Source organism: Phyllostomus discolor, chromosome 12 (assembly GCF_004126475.2).
Source record: "Phyllostomus discolor isolate MPI-MPIP mPhyDis1 chromosome 12, mPhyDis1.pri.v3, whole genome shotgun sequence".
NCBI lineage: Eukaryota > Metazoa > Chordata > Mammalia > Chiroptera > Phyllostomidae > Phyllostomus > Phyllostomus discolor.
The window spans coordinates 31322967-31338430 of record NC_040914.2 but is presented as its reverse complement, the minus strand read 5'-3'; the positions used below and the strand labels follow the sequence as shown (position 1 = coordinate 31338430).

Sequence of the window (15464 nt, the reverse complement as noted above, 5' to 3'; positions counted from 1 at the left end):
CCACAAACAAAAAGGCAAAATGTCTTTAAAAAATCGCTCTCAAACTTACCACTGCACAGTAAGGAATGGGAGTGAGCTAAAACCACACAGAGACATACAACTCAGTAAGTGTAGATGGAATACTAAAAATTATTCCAATAACCCAAAAGGGTCTGAAAAAAATGAAAAAAAAAAAGCGCAAATGATGGTAGATATCAACCCAAGTTATACATTTAAATGGTCTAACTATCAAACAAAAAGAGGTTGTCAGTATGTATGAAAAATGAAACCTAATTATATATCTGTAAGAAATCTACCTTAAATGTAAAGGTGAAAAGTGGCTAAAGGGAAAGACAACAGCTATATTACGTAGCAGACAAAGCGGACTTCAGGGGAAGGAAAATGCCAGGACTAACTTCACCATGCAGACAAAACAACGTTGAATGTATATGCACCTAACAAAAGAACTGTAAAACTAACAGAAGTAAAAACCGATACAAATAAAAGGACATGCATTCACAAAAACAGTTGAAAATATCAAAACCACACTCCTAACGCCATACAGAGCGAGCAGACAGAAAATCTGGAAGGATTTCTTTAAATGAACAAAACTGTCGCCCGTCCATCCACAGTGACACTTGAGCGCTGCCCTCCTAGTCAGACAGAACATGTAGAAAACTAGCCAGGACCTACAACTGGGTGACACCGTCATGGACCGGGTCTCACTGACGTCACAGATGCTCCAACAACAGCAAAACATGAGGTCTGTCCAGAAGGTGTCCAGCCATGCAATGGGAAAACTAGAAACATTTGCGGAAGAAGGTACAAGATACAGGAAACACTGTACATTAAGACGACGACGACGCCTCCGTTCCCCTCAAAGGAGGCACCTTGGGACTTCACAGAGTTCTCCCAGTCGCCATCAGCTGCCCCGTCATATTATCCTGAATCGCACTGATGAAATTTCTTCCCTTTCATAGGTGACTTTAGTTTTGGGAAAAGCCAGAAGTGGCAAGGCACCAAATCTGGGCTGTAGGGGGACTGAGTCACCTGGGTGATGTGTGATGTTTTGCCAAAAAACTCTGCACAAGGTGTGATGCATGAGTGGGCACATTGTTATGATGAAGCTGCCAATCACCAGTTGCCCATCGCTGTGGCCTGATGAATCACCTGAATAGTTTCCAAGGAGGAATGTTCAAGCTTAATGCAAAATCTGATGAAGATTCGCTGCTCTACTTGCTGAGTCATTTTGAATGTGATGGCCGCACAGTACACATGCTCACACAACAGCATCTACCACCCCCACTAACTAGTACAGTGAAGTCGTCATTGTTCACACATGTGCATTCCAGTCCATGTTCCTTGGCTGCCAGGTTACATCCATGTCACGCGAACCATTCTCATTATATTAACGATGATGGCTGGACTTTTTCTGGAGAGACCTCACATACACTCTTTATAAGCACACACACAGAATGTAACAAACACATCCTGAGACATAAAACAAATCTAGGAGAACTGAAATCATAAAGTTTGGTATCAAACCACACTGCAATTAAAGTAGAAATCAGTAACAGAAGGATAATAGAATGATCTCCAAACACTTAAAAGTTAACACACTTAACAATCCATAGGTCAAAGAGCAATTAAAAATATTTCAACTAAACAAGAGTGAAAACATACCAAAATCTGTGGGTGTAACTAAAGCACCACTTAGAGCCCTGGCTGGTGTGGCTCAGTGGACTGAGCACCAGCCTGCAAACCAAAGGGTCGCTGGTTCGATTCCTAGTCAGAGTACATGCCTGGATTGCAGGCCAGGTCCCCAGTAGGGAGTGTGTGAGAGGCAACCACACATTGATGTTTCTCTCCCTCTGTGTCTCCCTTCTCCTCTAAAATAAATAAAATCTTTTAAAAAAGAAAAAGAATGATACCCTCCCCACAATCAGAAACCAGGCAAGGACGTGCCCCCTCCCCACTCCTATTCAACATCATACTGGAAGTCCTGGCCAGTGCAATAAGGCAAGAGAAAGAAATAAAAGCATAAGACTGCAAAAGAGGAAATAAAGCTGTCTCCATCCTGAGGAATCAACAATGAAGCTCCTTAGTCCCCACTCCTATTCAATGTCATACTGGAAGTCCTAGCCAATGCAATAAGGCAAGGGAAAGAAATAAAAGGTGTAATACTGTAGAAGAAGAAATAATACTCTAAAGGAAGAAATAAAGCTGTCTCCATCCTGAGGAATCAACAGTGAAGCTCCTAGAACTAAGGAATGACCCTAGGACAACTTTAGTACAACTACAGGAATAACAATGACACACAAAGTCTGTGGTATTTCCACAAACCAGCAATGAATGATGCAAAATCCACATTCTTATCCAAATTCCCAACGAAGCTGTACGGCCAGTACCTGGGCAGGCCCACAGGCAATCCCGACTATGTGCTTGGTATCCAGCCCGGGCAGTGCAGACGGTTCAGGCTTGGTCTTATGCAAGGTGTCGAAGTGCTGGCACTGGTCGTTGTTCCCCCAGCTGTGGACCTCGCTGTCCTCAGTCAGAGCCAGGCAGTGGGTGGAGCCTGCAGCCACGTCAATCACCTTCTTCCCTAGGAGGAAAGCAATGTAGTTACAGCCTCATGCCAGTGACTCTGTTGCAATGGAGATACTTATCCGGGCCACTCAAGGAAGAAGACATTGTGTCAACTTCTAAAGGATAATTCACTGCTTTAATACTACACACAATTCATCTGCTTGGTGTATGTTATTAAAACCCGTTATGTTTTACTAGCTACAATTTTATTAAGACCTTCAGCCTGTAAATAAAATGGTGCTAGAGCTTAGAAAGAATCTGTTATTTTTCTCCTCCTTATTCAGATTTTTATCTTCAGAAAAAAAACAAATATATTTTAAATTAACTATTAGGGCATTTTCTCCTGCCCTAAGGTATAACCATGCAAAGTATTCTTTTCTAAAACAAAAAAACAGGACTTGCCCTGGCCAGGTAGCTCAGTTGGTTAGAGCATCATCCTGATATGCCAAGGTTGTAAGTTCGATCCCCGGTCAGGGCACATACAAGAATCAAACAATGAATGCATAAAGGAGTGGAACAACAATTTGATGTTTATCTCTCTCGCACCCCGCCCTTGCTCTCTCTAAAATCAGTAAGTAAAAATATATAATTTTTAAAAATATGACTTTATTTTTAGAATAGAGTTAGGTTCACAGCAAAACTGAGAAGCCACAGGGTTCCCATGGACTCCCTCCCCCAACACATGCATAGCCGCCTCCCTCATCAATTACTCACTTTTTTGCATGGGGCTGTCCCCTTGTTCCCACACCATTTGTTATAAAAACTATCTCTGCTCCCTTATAGTGCCTCTATTCCTCTGTACAGATCCTTTCACTGCATTTACGTGGTTCTGTCTCCGAGCTCTCTGCTCTGTTCCAATGACCATCTGTCTGTACTCCAACACCACACTGTCTGATTACTGTGGCTTTATAGGAAGTCTTCATGCGAGTCCTCCAACTTGTCTTCCTTCAATATCCTTACTCTTTAATATCACTTTGTCTGGCCCTGGCTGGTGTGGCTCAGCGGACTGAGCGCTGGTCTGCGAACTAAAGGGTCACCAGTTCAATTCCCAGTCAGGGCACAATGCGTGGGTTGCAAGCCAGGTCCGCAGCGGGGGTTGCTCAAGAGGGAACCACACACTGATGTTTCTTTCCCTCTCCTTCTCCCTCCTTTCCTCTCTCTAAACATAAATAAGTAAAATCTTTTAAAAAATAAAAAATAAAATCAGTTTGTCCATATCCATAAAATAACTGGCTGGCTTCTGACCAGGACTGTATTAAATCTACAAATCACATTGGAAAGAACTGACTTCTTGACAATACTCTGTCTTCCTGCCCATGAACATAGACCTCCTCTCCATTATTGTGTTCTTCTTGGATGTAGTTCATCTCTTTTACAGTTTTCCTCATACACTTCTTCCACATATTTTGTTAGATTTATACCTATGTACTTTATTTTTTGGATGCTAATGTACATGACATTGTGTATTTAATTTTAAATTCCACTTTGTTTGTTGTTTGTATACAGTAAAGCAGTTGGCTTTGCTATATTAACCATGCATCCTGCAACCTTGCAATAATCACTTCTGAGTTCCTCAGGATTTTTTGTCAGTTCTTTCAGATTTCCTACACAGACAACTGTGTCATCTATGAACTAAACCGGTTGTACTTCTCCCTTTTCTTGTCTTATTGCATTAGCTAGAACTCCTCAGTATAATTCCGAAATGATGACATGGGACACCTTTCCTTGTACTTGATATTAGTGAGAAGGCTTCATGTTTCCTTGAATTAAGTACGTTGGTTGTAGGTTTGGGGTAGATATTCTTTATCAGGTTGAGGAAGTTCCCTCTATGCCTCGCTTACTGAGAGTTTTATCATAAATGGCTGTTTGATTTTCTCAAATGCCTTTCCCACATTTATTGAGCTAATCATGTGATTTTTCTTTTGTCTATTAATTTGGTGAATTTGAGTAACTGATTTTTGAATGTTGAACCAGCCTTGCATATGGGGGATAAGTTCACCTTGGTTATGACATGTGGAATTCTTTCTGTACATGGTTGAATATGATATGGTAATATTTTGTTAAGGATTTTTGCATGTATGTTTAAGAGAAGTGTTGGTCTGTAGTTTTCCTTTCTGTAATGTCTTTGTCTGACTTTGTTATTACAGCAATGTTGGCCTGATTGAATGAGGCAAGAAATATTCCCTTTGCTTTTATCATCTAAAAAAATTGTAGAGAATTAGCAAAATTTCTCCCTTAAATATTTGGTAGAATTCACTAGTGAATCCAACTGAGTCTCATGCTTTCTGTTTTGGAAGGTTACTAATTATTCATTCAACTTCTTTTAGTGGGCACAGGCTTCTTCAGTTTGTGAATTTCTTGTGTGGGTTTGGCAAATTGTGTCTTTCAAAGAACTGATTTACTTCAGCTAAATGATCAGATTTGGAGGTTTAGTTGTTCATAATATCCCTTCATTAACCTTTTAATGTTTGTGGGATCTGTAGTGATGTCTCCTCTTTCATTTTTGATATTTTCAATTTGCGTCCCTCTTCTCTTTCTTTCGTATTGATTTTATTGCTCTTTTTTTAAAGAACTAGCTTTTAATTTCATTGATCTTCTCTATTGATTTCTGGTTTTCAATTGCATTGACTTCTGCTCTAATTTCTATTATTTCTTCCCTTCTTCTTACTGGGAAGTCATTTGCTGTTTTTCTGATTTTCAAAGGTGGAACTGTAGCAATAGATTCCATTATTTTTTTTATATCCATCTCCACACATAATTATAGATTTCTACTTGTGGTGAGAACTTTTAAGACTTATTCTCTTAACAACTTTCAAATGTACAATACAGTCCTATTAAGTACAGTCAGCAAGCTGTGTGGAGCATCACCAGGCTGATTTAATTTACAACTGGACAGGTGTACCTTCTGACCCCCTCCACCCGTTTTGCCCACCCTCCAACCCCTGCCACTCACAATCACCAATCTGTTCTCTGTATCTGTAAGTTCAATTTGGATGTGGGTGTGCGTGTGCGTGTATGTATTAGATTCCAGAGAGAAGTGAGGTCATAGAATGTTTGTCTTTCTTTGTTTGATAGACATACCCAGCAGTGGAACTGTTAGACCCTATGGTAAATTCTATTTTTCATTTTTTGAGAAACCAATTTATATTCCCACCAACAGTGCACTGGGGTTCTCATTTCTCTCTCTCTCTCTTTTAAGACTTTATTTACTTATTTTTAGAGACAGGGGAAGGGAGGGAGAAACATAGGAAGAGAAACATCAATGTGTGGTTGCCTCATGTGGCTCCCACTGGGGACCTGGCCCACAACCCGGGTATGTGCCCTGACCGGGAATCAAACCAGCGACCCTTTGGTTCATAGCCCATGCTCAATCCACTGAGCTATACTAGCCAGGGCTCATTGTGCTTTTTGATAGGTATTTCCCTGATGATTAGTGATGTTGAGCACTTCTGCATATACCAATAAGCCATGTGCAATCTTCTTTGAAAAAATGTCTATTCAGATCCTCTGCCCATTTTTTAATTGGATTGTTTGGCATTTTACTATCAAGTTGTATGAGTTGTTTATATATTTAGACATTAACCCCTTGTCAGATACATGATTTAATATTTTCTCCCATTCAATAGGTTGCCTTTTTAATTTGTTGACTGTTTCTTCTTTATGTGTAATGTATTTATTAAAGAAATTCAAGCCATGCACAGTATAAACAGGAAATGGCTCTAATTTTCTTATCGAATCACTGCTTTTCACTGTATTTCATCAACTACCCATTTCCCCATTGGTCCTCAAACATTAAGACCACATTTTAGATTCCACAATTTCATCTTTAAAATGGTCTCACCAAAAAAAAAGTCTCATGCTCGGTGTCTAAGACCACTGCTGGTGGTTTCCTTTGCTGCAGAGAAAGATTATTGATTCTTGATCTTTCTTCTTTTCTAACACACACGTCCAACGTCACATACTTCCTCCCAGACACTGTTTTCGCTGCACCCCACAAATTATAAATTGTGGCTTCATTTTCATGTAGCTCGAAATATTTTAAAATTTTCCTTGACAATTCTTCTTTGACCCATGCGTTATTTGGAAGTTTGCTGTTGGATTTCCATATATTGGGGGATTTTCTGGCTATCTTTTTGTTACTGATTTCTAGTTTTAATTCCATTGTAGTCTGAGAGCAGACACTTTGACTTTCTTATAAATTTGTTAAAGTGTGTTTTATGGCCCAAACTGTGGTCTCTACTGGTGAATGTGAGACACTCTTCATTAATGAGGTTTTCTAAAACAAAATCAATTTCTCTCCAAAGCCAAATGATATGAATGTAAAATGCATTTTTCTACTTAAATAGCATAGCAAGATACTGTATTTTTGCTTTTTAGTAAGTCTAACATGACCAAAAATAAATCAATCAATCGATCGATTGATCAATCAATCAATCTAACATGACCAACACAAGGGGTGTTTTCAGAAATGCCAACATATAAAAAATACTTCAGCTGAAAAACCCTGCTACAGCCAGGGCACCAGTTCTGTCCTAAGAGCCTGTTGCAAGTTAACAACCAAAGCGACTGCACCAACAGTCACTTGAAACTCTCCTAGTAAGCCCTCTCTGTATCTAATAAATGTAGCTGAGGAAATTTTTTTTTTTTTTACTAAATGAAGGGAACATAAAGGAAAATGCAAATGACATGCAAATACAGCCCCACAGCGTATATCACCTGCATCGCTCTACAACTTACCTAGGACTCTTAGAAAATAACAAACGTCACATGAGCCCACAAAACTTCTAGTCAACAAGGTGTGCCCAGGTTTTAAAATACAAATGGCGGGGAAAGGAACTGGCAAGTTCCACTTAAAAGTCTCACTTCTACACTCCAAGACAAAAAAAAGCAAAATGTAAACAAAAACCCAGCTCAGGCAGCCAACCAGCTTCACCCCTCGTGCCAACCGCAGCCCCAGGCCCGGTTCTGTGCATCAACCAGGCCACCTTCTCTGTGAGTTCTTGGGAGCTACGTCAGCAACACTGAGGACTTGGGACAGACAGCCCATGACCCTCAAACTAAAATACTTGCAGTCTGGCCCTTAAACGACAGCCTGCCCCCTCCTGACCTCACCAACCTCTCCCACACTTCGGAAGGCACCTGCAAAGAACTTACATGCCTCGGCTTGTGTTCATTCCCCTCTACCTAGATGCACGCTGGGCACTTTCAAACCAAACCAGCACGACTCACCCATCAAGGGTGAGTTCAAATGAGACCCTTCCAGGCACCATGCTGTGGGGTGCCCCCACAGCACCATGCGTGTCCACAGTCTTAGCACTGTCCTCAGTGGGACTGCAGGTGACCTCACCAAACAGAAGCTAACCCCACCGTGGCCAGCTTAGTAAGTAAGGGGCACCTTAGTAACTAAGGGGCATCAGTGGGCACCTGCCACAAGAAGTCCTCTGTAATCCTAGTGAACAGAATGAGTTTCCAATTAAATTTGGTGATAATAACTCTAGGCCATATTTCTAAATATAACAAATCACTTTCCATGTATTCCCTACACCTACCAAAAGGTGGGTAAAAGCTTCTAATGATGGATCATTGGTGGAATTTCAGGCAAAGAAAAAAATAAGCTTCAAGCATCCCTAAAGACACCACCTCAAAAAGCATTGGACGTTCACAGGTCACACTCACCTTGCAAGCCCTCCAGGAGTTTGGGGTAACGGACGTGTTCCTCTGTCCCATGCCCAAGTCTCTGGCTGTCACCTTTGCCCCATGAGTACACTTGGCCATCTTTTGTCAAAGCAATGGAGAACTGACTCCCACACCGCACTTTAACGACGTCCAAGTCTTGAAGCTTTTCGATCAGCTTGGGCGTTTTGCAGCCGTCACTACCGCCTCTGCCCAGTTTCCCGTAGTCGCCGTCTCCCCAGGACCACACCTGACCTGGAAATACAAATACGTTTAAGTAACAATGCCTGTGTATCTTTTTTTTGAATATTTTATTTATTTTTAGAGAGAGGATAAAGTACGGAGAAAGAAAGGGAGAGAAACATCATGTATGGTTGACTCTCAAGCGCCCCCTACTGGGGACCTAGCCAGCAACCCAGGCATGTGCCCTGACTGGGAATTGAACTTTGGTTTTGCAGGCCAGCACGCAATCCACTGAGCCACACCAGCTGGGGCAACAACTGTAGATCTTAACAGAACTTTTAGATGACTGAAAACAATGCACATAACCAGTAACAGGACTCTAGATCACCAATGTATATTGTTAACATCACCCAGGTAGTTCTGACCAAATGAAATCTAGTTCACAAGGAAGCAATGAACAAAGGGAAGCTCGGCTTTTCTCCTCGTTTAACTAGAAGAGTAATAAAGCCCTGACCCTTCCTGGCTTGAGCTCGATGGCAGCACTTCCACCACGAGGCCCCGCTGCCGCCACGGAGCACTGCCCTGGCCCATGGCTCCCGTGCAGCGCACCGACCTCCCTCAGGCCCCGTCTGACCACGAGTCAACCACGCGACTGTACTGATGGTTAACATTTGTCAAGAGTTCGGTGGTTTTTGTTTGTTTAATTGTCACTCAAGGATGTATTTATTGATTTAGGGGAGAAGGAGAGAGAGAGGCATCAACATGAGAGAGAAACATCAGTCGGCCGCCTCCCACCCGCGCCCTGACGGGACTGCATCTGCAAACCTGTGCTGGGTGGGGCGGCGCTCCAACCGACTCCCCCTTCAGTGCCATTAAGAGTTTTATGAGGTGTGTCAATCCCTCTATAACGGGCACTTAAAAACAGTAAGAAATCAAATTGCAAGCCTCACCCCACAAGCGACCTTTCAGACGACAGGAGACCATCTTTGCTCTAATCTGCATGGAAGCAGATGCGAGACGGCTCCGACTAGGCCTGTTCCCCTCAGGGGTGGGGGACCCACTGGACGTGAAGGGTCTGAAGTGACCTTTAATCGCTCATCAGAGAAACTCCCAGAAGTCAGGCAGCTCTAATCTGCCACTCAGCCTCCAAGGGTGACTCCGCGGGATGGGCCCCCAGGTGACTCTGACAGACCAAACCCCAAGTCTCAGGACAGAGCTGAGACACGGACAAACAGAGCTGGGGAAACTAACATGACTCTACCCATCAAACCTGCTAAATCCACGCTCAAAAAAAGTAGGAGTACAAAAAATCTGGCTAATGAACACAATCACAAAACTAAAATTAAAAACAAGCAAACCATGTGGTATCCTACTATAGAATACACAAGGACTACGCAGGGTTTACCACCGAATTCAAGGGTGGCTGCACATTAGAACATGTAACCATAACCAGAAATGTCTTAGACCATACTCCATCTTAAATCTCTCTCTCTTTTTGTTTTGTTTAAATATAAAATGCCCAGCTCCTAGCTGGTGTGGCTCAGTGAACTGAGTGCTGGCCTGTGAACCAAAGGGTCACCGGTTCAATTCCCAATCAGGGCACATGCCTGGGTTGCATGCCAAGTCCCTAATGGGGGACACGTGAGAGGCAATCACACACTGATATTTTTCTCCCTCTCTTTCTCCTTCCCTTCCCCTCTCTGTAAAAAAATAAATAAAATCTTTAAAAAATATAAGTAAACAAATAAAAGTAAGTTTTAAGTCCTGTAACTTCAGGACCTCTCCCGAGGACGCCCAGGTGCACACCCACTTAGAAGTGGACGCCAGAGCAGCCTCGCAAGGTTCACTCCACCCTGAGCTTCCGTTCCCAGGGGGGTGGCCGGAGCTGCACGTACCGTTCTCCGTCACAGCCAGTGTCTGCGCATCCCCACTCCCGCATGCCACGTCAATGACCTTCAGTCCTTTGAGCCCAGCCACCAGCATCGGGATGGCCTCGTCTTCGCTGGAGCCTTCAAACACAAGGACTGTGGTTACTGCAAGCCCCTGAGAAGGGGCCACCTCCCAGCGCACCTCTCGAGGGCTCAGTACGCACCGTGGCCCAGGCGGCCGTAGTTCCCGCGGCCCCAGGTGTACAGCTCGCCCTCAGCGGTGATGGCCGCGCTATAGGTGCTCCCACACGCGATGTGCACCACGTGCTTCCCGCCCTGCTTGCCGGAGAAGGTAGAGATCATCTTGGGCTCATCCAGGGGCCTGTGGGGGGAGAGGGAAGACGAGTGAGGAATCACGTGCGTTTACTCCGAGAGTGAGTTTTCCCCGCTAGTGGAGCAGCGAGGCATGGTCACCCTCTGGCTGTGTCACGCAAACTCAGATTTCATTTGGCCAGGACTGCCTCTTACATTACACTCTGCATGTGCGTGTTGTTGGTCGCGTGGATTGTTCTCTGTCATTTAAGTGCCATTAAGATGAACAGTTGGTGTTACTTAAACATATGTGTGTGGAGCGAGGACCCAAGGCCAGGCCTGGCCTCCAGCGGGAATTGTGCGGATTACAGATCCACACGGTCAAGTCCACAGCCACTGTGTTCACAGTGCCCCCGGCGGTCCATCCACAGACAGACCACTCGGCCACCAGGAGGACCTGCTGCCACGCAGCAGAGCCACTAACAAACCACTGCAGGGGACGAGGACAGGACAGCTGGAGGTGGGGAGCAGGGACCAAAGGCCAAGGGTCCAAATAAAGTAGTGGAGGCAATGAAAATGGCCTTAGTCCCCAGCTGCGCGCCTACGCCAAAACTCATCAGTCCGTACACCTGAACCTGATGGGTTGGCACACCTCCCACAGATGGGGGGAGTGAACACCTGAGGTTAGATGAATGCGGAAGGAATGCAGGAGCCGGCACATAAGCAACGCTGCAGTCTGGACTTCACGACGCACAGCAGGAGGCAGGAGGGATGGTGACAAAAGTCTCATTAGCTGGCTCTTCCCTTTCGAAACTGGCATAAAGCTTGTACTCCGGAATGCATGTACTACGCTTGGAGACCCCCATGACAGCCCCTCCTGAGACAGGGCTTACTCACTTCGGGACCCTGATTCCACAGAACACGCGCAGGCACAGGAGCCAGCGGTGCACGGGGACAGCCCGGTGGCTGACCCTGACACCACATCTCCTCTGCGAGTCTCACCCCGCCCCCACCAGTCTGTCTGCAACCCCCGCCCTCAACAAGATCTCATCTCCACCCCATGCCGGGAGCGAGGGACATGTGCACCAAATGCTGCATCTCGGCGGAGGGTTACTTCAGGACAAGATGTTCCTGCATGTTGGATGATAAATGACCAAGGTAGAAAGTTGAGGCCCCCACCCTGCACCTCGACCCCCTCATGCCCCGGGCGCCCGGTGCCAACGCAGCACCTTCCAGTCGGACAGGAGCTACCGTTCCTTCACTCCCGCGCTTTCCAGTACCACGGGACCACGTGTGCCAGGACCCCTCATGATGCTGTCGGGTCCGGAGTGGTTCCGCTGAGTGCAGCACACAGGAGTCAGTCGGCTCTCTTCAGTCTGGGGGTCTTCCCGGCGGATGCCCGTCACCACCCCCCACCCCCTACAACAGGGGTAACAGCCGGGTCTACTCCTGACTCTGCAGCTGTCCCATCCTCGCTCAAGGCTTGGACCCCTGTGAATTGCGGCTGCAACACGGTTCAAACCTCAGGCCCACGCATGACACCGTACAGAAGGTCTCCGTCCTCCATCCAGCTCCATGTTTAGGGATTTGTGCTCAGAGCCACCACAGAATCCACAGCTTCCACAAAAGGGAAGAGGAAACTACTGGTATTTGTACCACAGAAAATCGTACTATGGCTCAATTCAGGAGAGGGGACCTTATGACACTGAAGTGACAGGAGTGAGGGACCTGCTTCAGAATACCCCACGGGGGGCAGCGTGTGCGGCCAAAGCGGGGCACAGAGCTGGAAAGGCTGAAGCTGGGGAGACGCCACCCTCTGCGCTGCGTGTCACCCAGGAGCCGACTCTCCTGTAGCCGACCCCTCCCAGCCCTGCCACACACTTTTCCACCCGAGTTTCAACACAGCAACGCAGAAGGAGAGCACGTAGGTACAGAGGCGGGCCACACATACACGGTGTCCCCATGGCCCAGCCGTCCACCGTCGCCACAGCCCCAGGAGTACACCTCTCCGGTGGCAGCCAAGGCCAGGTAGTGGTGACCGTCGGAGTGGGCGGCGATTTTCACGATGTTTCTGGAGGCCAGACCCTGGACCAGCTGCGGGGCCTGCAAGGGCGAGCAGAGAGAGTGGCGTCAGTGAATGGTCCACGGACCTTGAAAACCACATGCCACCCTCCACTGCGTGTCTCCCTTTAAGGAACTCTTGGCAAACTGAAAGGACAAGGGCTTCTAGCAGTGGCCAGGCCAGCGCTGGCCCGTGCCCCACCCAGCACCAACAGAAAGGGCTCCACGCGCTGCGAGCGTGACCAAGCTGCCCCTGAGCGACGGGAGCTCCCCACTCGGGTGAGGAGCGGCCTCCTCTGACTGGGACCATCCCCGAGAGGCCCAGTCCCCTCCTCCATCCCTGCCTGGCCCCCACGGGCACGCGGGCTCGCACCCACGGAGGCAGTTCGCTCGTGGGAGCCACGTCTGGCTGTAGGCATCACCGTGCGGAACCCTCGATCCTGGCAACTAAGAGACTCTGCCTCCGAGTCTTGACAGACTAAGGTTTGAAATATAACTAATAACGAATGATGAACAGACGCTTATAAATCTTCAGATGTCAAACAACCTAAAGATCAGCCCTCTGTAGCTTCCGCAGGAGAGAAGCTGCCCACCCCAGAAGCCGGGGGGCCAGGGCCCGGGACACCCACCAGCGTGTCGCTGTTGTAGGCCTGCGAGTACACGCGGCCGTTCCGAGACAGGATCAGGAAGCGCTTCTCCGCGCAGGCGATCTGCGTGACCCCCAGGGCAGCCAGGCCCTCGCTCTGGATGGGGCCGATCACATTGGCGTAGCACTTCCATCCTATCAGCCCCCAGCCTATGACCTCCTGCAAGGATCCCTGGGAGGTGACAGAGGAAGTACATGTCTACAGCAGCAAGGAAACTGGTTTCTTAGTCCAAAGAAAGAATGCATTAGGATGGCGCAACACGGAGACAAGGGCAGGTAAACTGAGATACTACAAGATAAAAACAAAGCATGCAGAGAAAGAAGCTGACTCAAAACATGTGCATAACTGGTAACATTTCACCTCAGGTAACAGATGAGATCAAGTGACTAAGCTATTTTCCACGACATGTCATTTTCACATTAAAAGTAGTGCAAGTATCAGAAAACTGGACTTGAACAACAATTAAAAAAATTTTTTAAATATTCTGAAAAGAAACAAAAACGTAGTGCAAGTAGCCCTGGCTGGTGTGGCTCAGTGAACTGAGCACCAGTCTGTGAACCAAAGGGTCGAGGTTCGATTCCCAGTCAGGGAACACTCCTGGGTGGTGGGTTCTGCCCATGGTTTGGGTGTAGACAAGAGGCAGCCGATGGATGCTACTCTCTCACAGTGATGTTCCTCCCCCTCTTTTTTTCCCTCCCTTCCCCTCTCTCAAAAAGGAAAAAAAAAAAAAACTAAACTAAAAAAATAGAAAAACCTGGATTCAAAAGGGGGATGAATCCATGTGACCCTGGCAGGACTCCCCGCCACTGGACATGGTGGTTTCGTCCCAGTGCCGAGGGCCACATGGTGAGGACCAGGTGCCACTGTGGGTGCAAGGTCACCGGTGGACCATCACAGCTCTGAGTGGCACCATCACACACAGCTGCATTCAGTGCACCCCGTGTATAAAAAGGCTCCAGAACCTCCCCAAGGAGGGCAGGGCGGCATGTGGCTGTGTAAGGAAAGGGTAGACCTGGGGGCGGCACCTCCTGAACCTGAGCCGGACGGAGCCCCTGTCAACCTCGGCCTCCTCAACACTGGCCAGGGACAGCACCTTCAACTGCGCATGCGTTTACAGCTGGAAGCCTGCTCCACCCCAGCCTATCAGGGCGCAAGGAGATGAGAGAGGGTCCTGAGACAAACAGCTCCACCACACACACCTTGTGCGACGTGGGGGAGCTGCACAGCGGCGGCGTGCAGGGCGCCGCCAGGCGGTCTAAGTGCGCCAGGACGACAACGGCGGTTTGCCGCAAGTCGATGGCGAGCTCGCTGTCTTGCGGGAGAACAAGGTACCGCAGGAAACTCTCGTTGGGGCTCAGAGGGCCACACAGGAGCTAGAAGAAAGTTACACAGGCATCGTCAGACATGGAGACACAAGGACCACCATTAGCCTGCCACGACTCTGGGTATTCACGGTGACCCGTGATCTCTAGCCATCGGATGAGAAGTGTCACCAATGCACCGACACTGCTGGGCACCCCTCACCCACCAGCTCAGGTCGGTGCCACAGCCCAGCACCCAGACACCCTTGGGAGAACGCACAGCCAACTGTGAGGGAACACAGCACTGCACCTCCATCTGGCTTTTAAAACTGGGGGGGAAAAAAAGGCTCTTTTATTCTAAATACTGAGCCCACTGGAAAAAAACTAATTTTATTTGCACATTATTAATCCTAAGAATGTAAAGGTAGAGTGGCCTTTTTACCATTAAAGACTGCTTCGTGCCAGAAAAATTAGGTTGAAGCCTAACCGTGGATGGCTACGTGTTTCCAGAGGAGACTTTCAAGATCAAACCTGTACCTCTAGAAAGCAACAGGGTCGAAGCGGGGTCACAGCGGGGTCAGAGGTCAGACGCAAGATACAGGCAGGGCATGCTAGGCCCCCGGCCTTAGTGTCCTGGGCCTACCGAGGGGATGTGCTTCCTGTGGAGCCCGCACACCGAAGCGCCAACAGAATGAGTGAACCTCTACTCCCAGAGCTCTCTTTCTAAGTAGTTAGAAGCCTGCATTTCAGACTCGGCGCTGTGCTCACTGACACAACTGGTGCTCGCCCACCTGAGGTCTTCTGATAAACGGTGGGTGGCAGGACAGCTCAGAGGAGGGAGACATACCGGCGCC

At 47.2% G+C, this 15464-nt stretch overlaps 1 protein-coding gene across 2 annotated transcripts in view; it reads right to left on the bottom strand.

Moving 5' to 3' along the window:
• The window catches only part of HERC2 (HECT and RLD domain containing E3 ubiquitin protein ligase 2), a 191887-nt gene that overhangs the window by 121915 nt on the left and 54508 nt on the right, over positions 1 to 15464 (bottom strand). For both annotated transcript variants that reach the window (XM_036012745.1, XM_036012744.1), the window contains exons 10-16: positions 14509 to 14682; positions 13292 to 13480; positions 12553 to 12704; positions 10514 to 10671; positions 10317 to 10430; positions 8242 to 8493; positions 2388 to 2581 (exon numbers count right to left, since the gene is read on the bottom strand). In XM_036012745.1, coding sequence (XP_035868638.1) covers positions 2388 to 2581; positions 8242 to 8493; positions 10317 to 10430; positions 10514 to 10671; positions 12553 to 12704; positions 13292 to 13480; positions 14509 to 14682 — 1233 coding nt within the window. The remainder of the gene's footprint in view (positions 1 to 2387; positions 2582 to 8241; positions 8494 to 10316; positions 10431 to 10513; positions 10672 to 12552; positions 12705 to 13291; positions 13481 to 14508; positions 14683 to 15464) is intronic.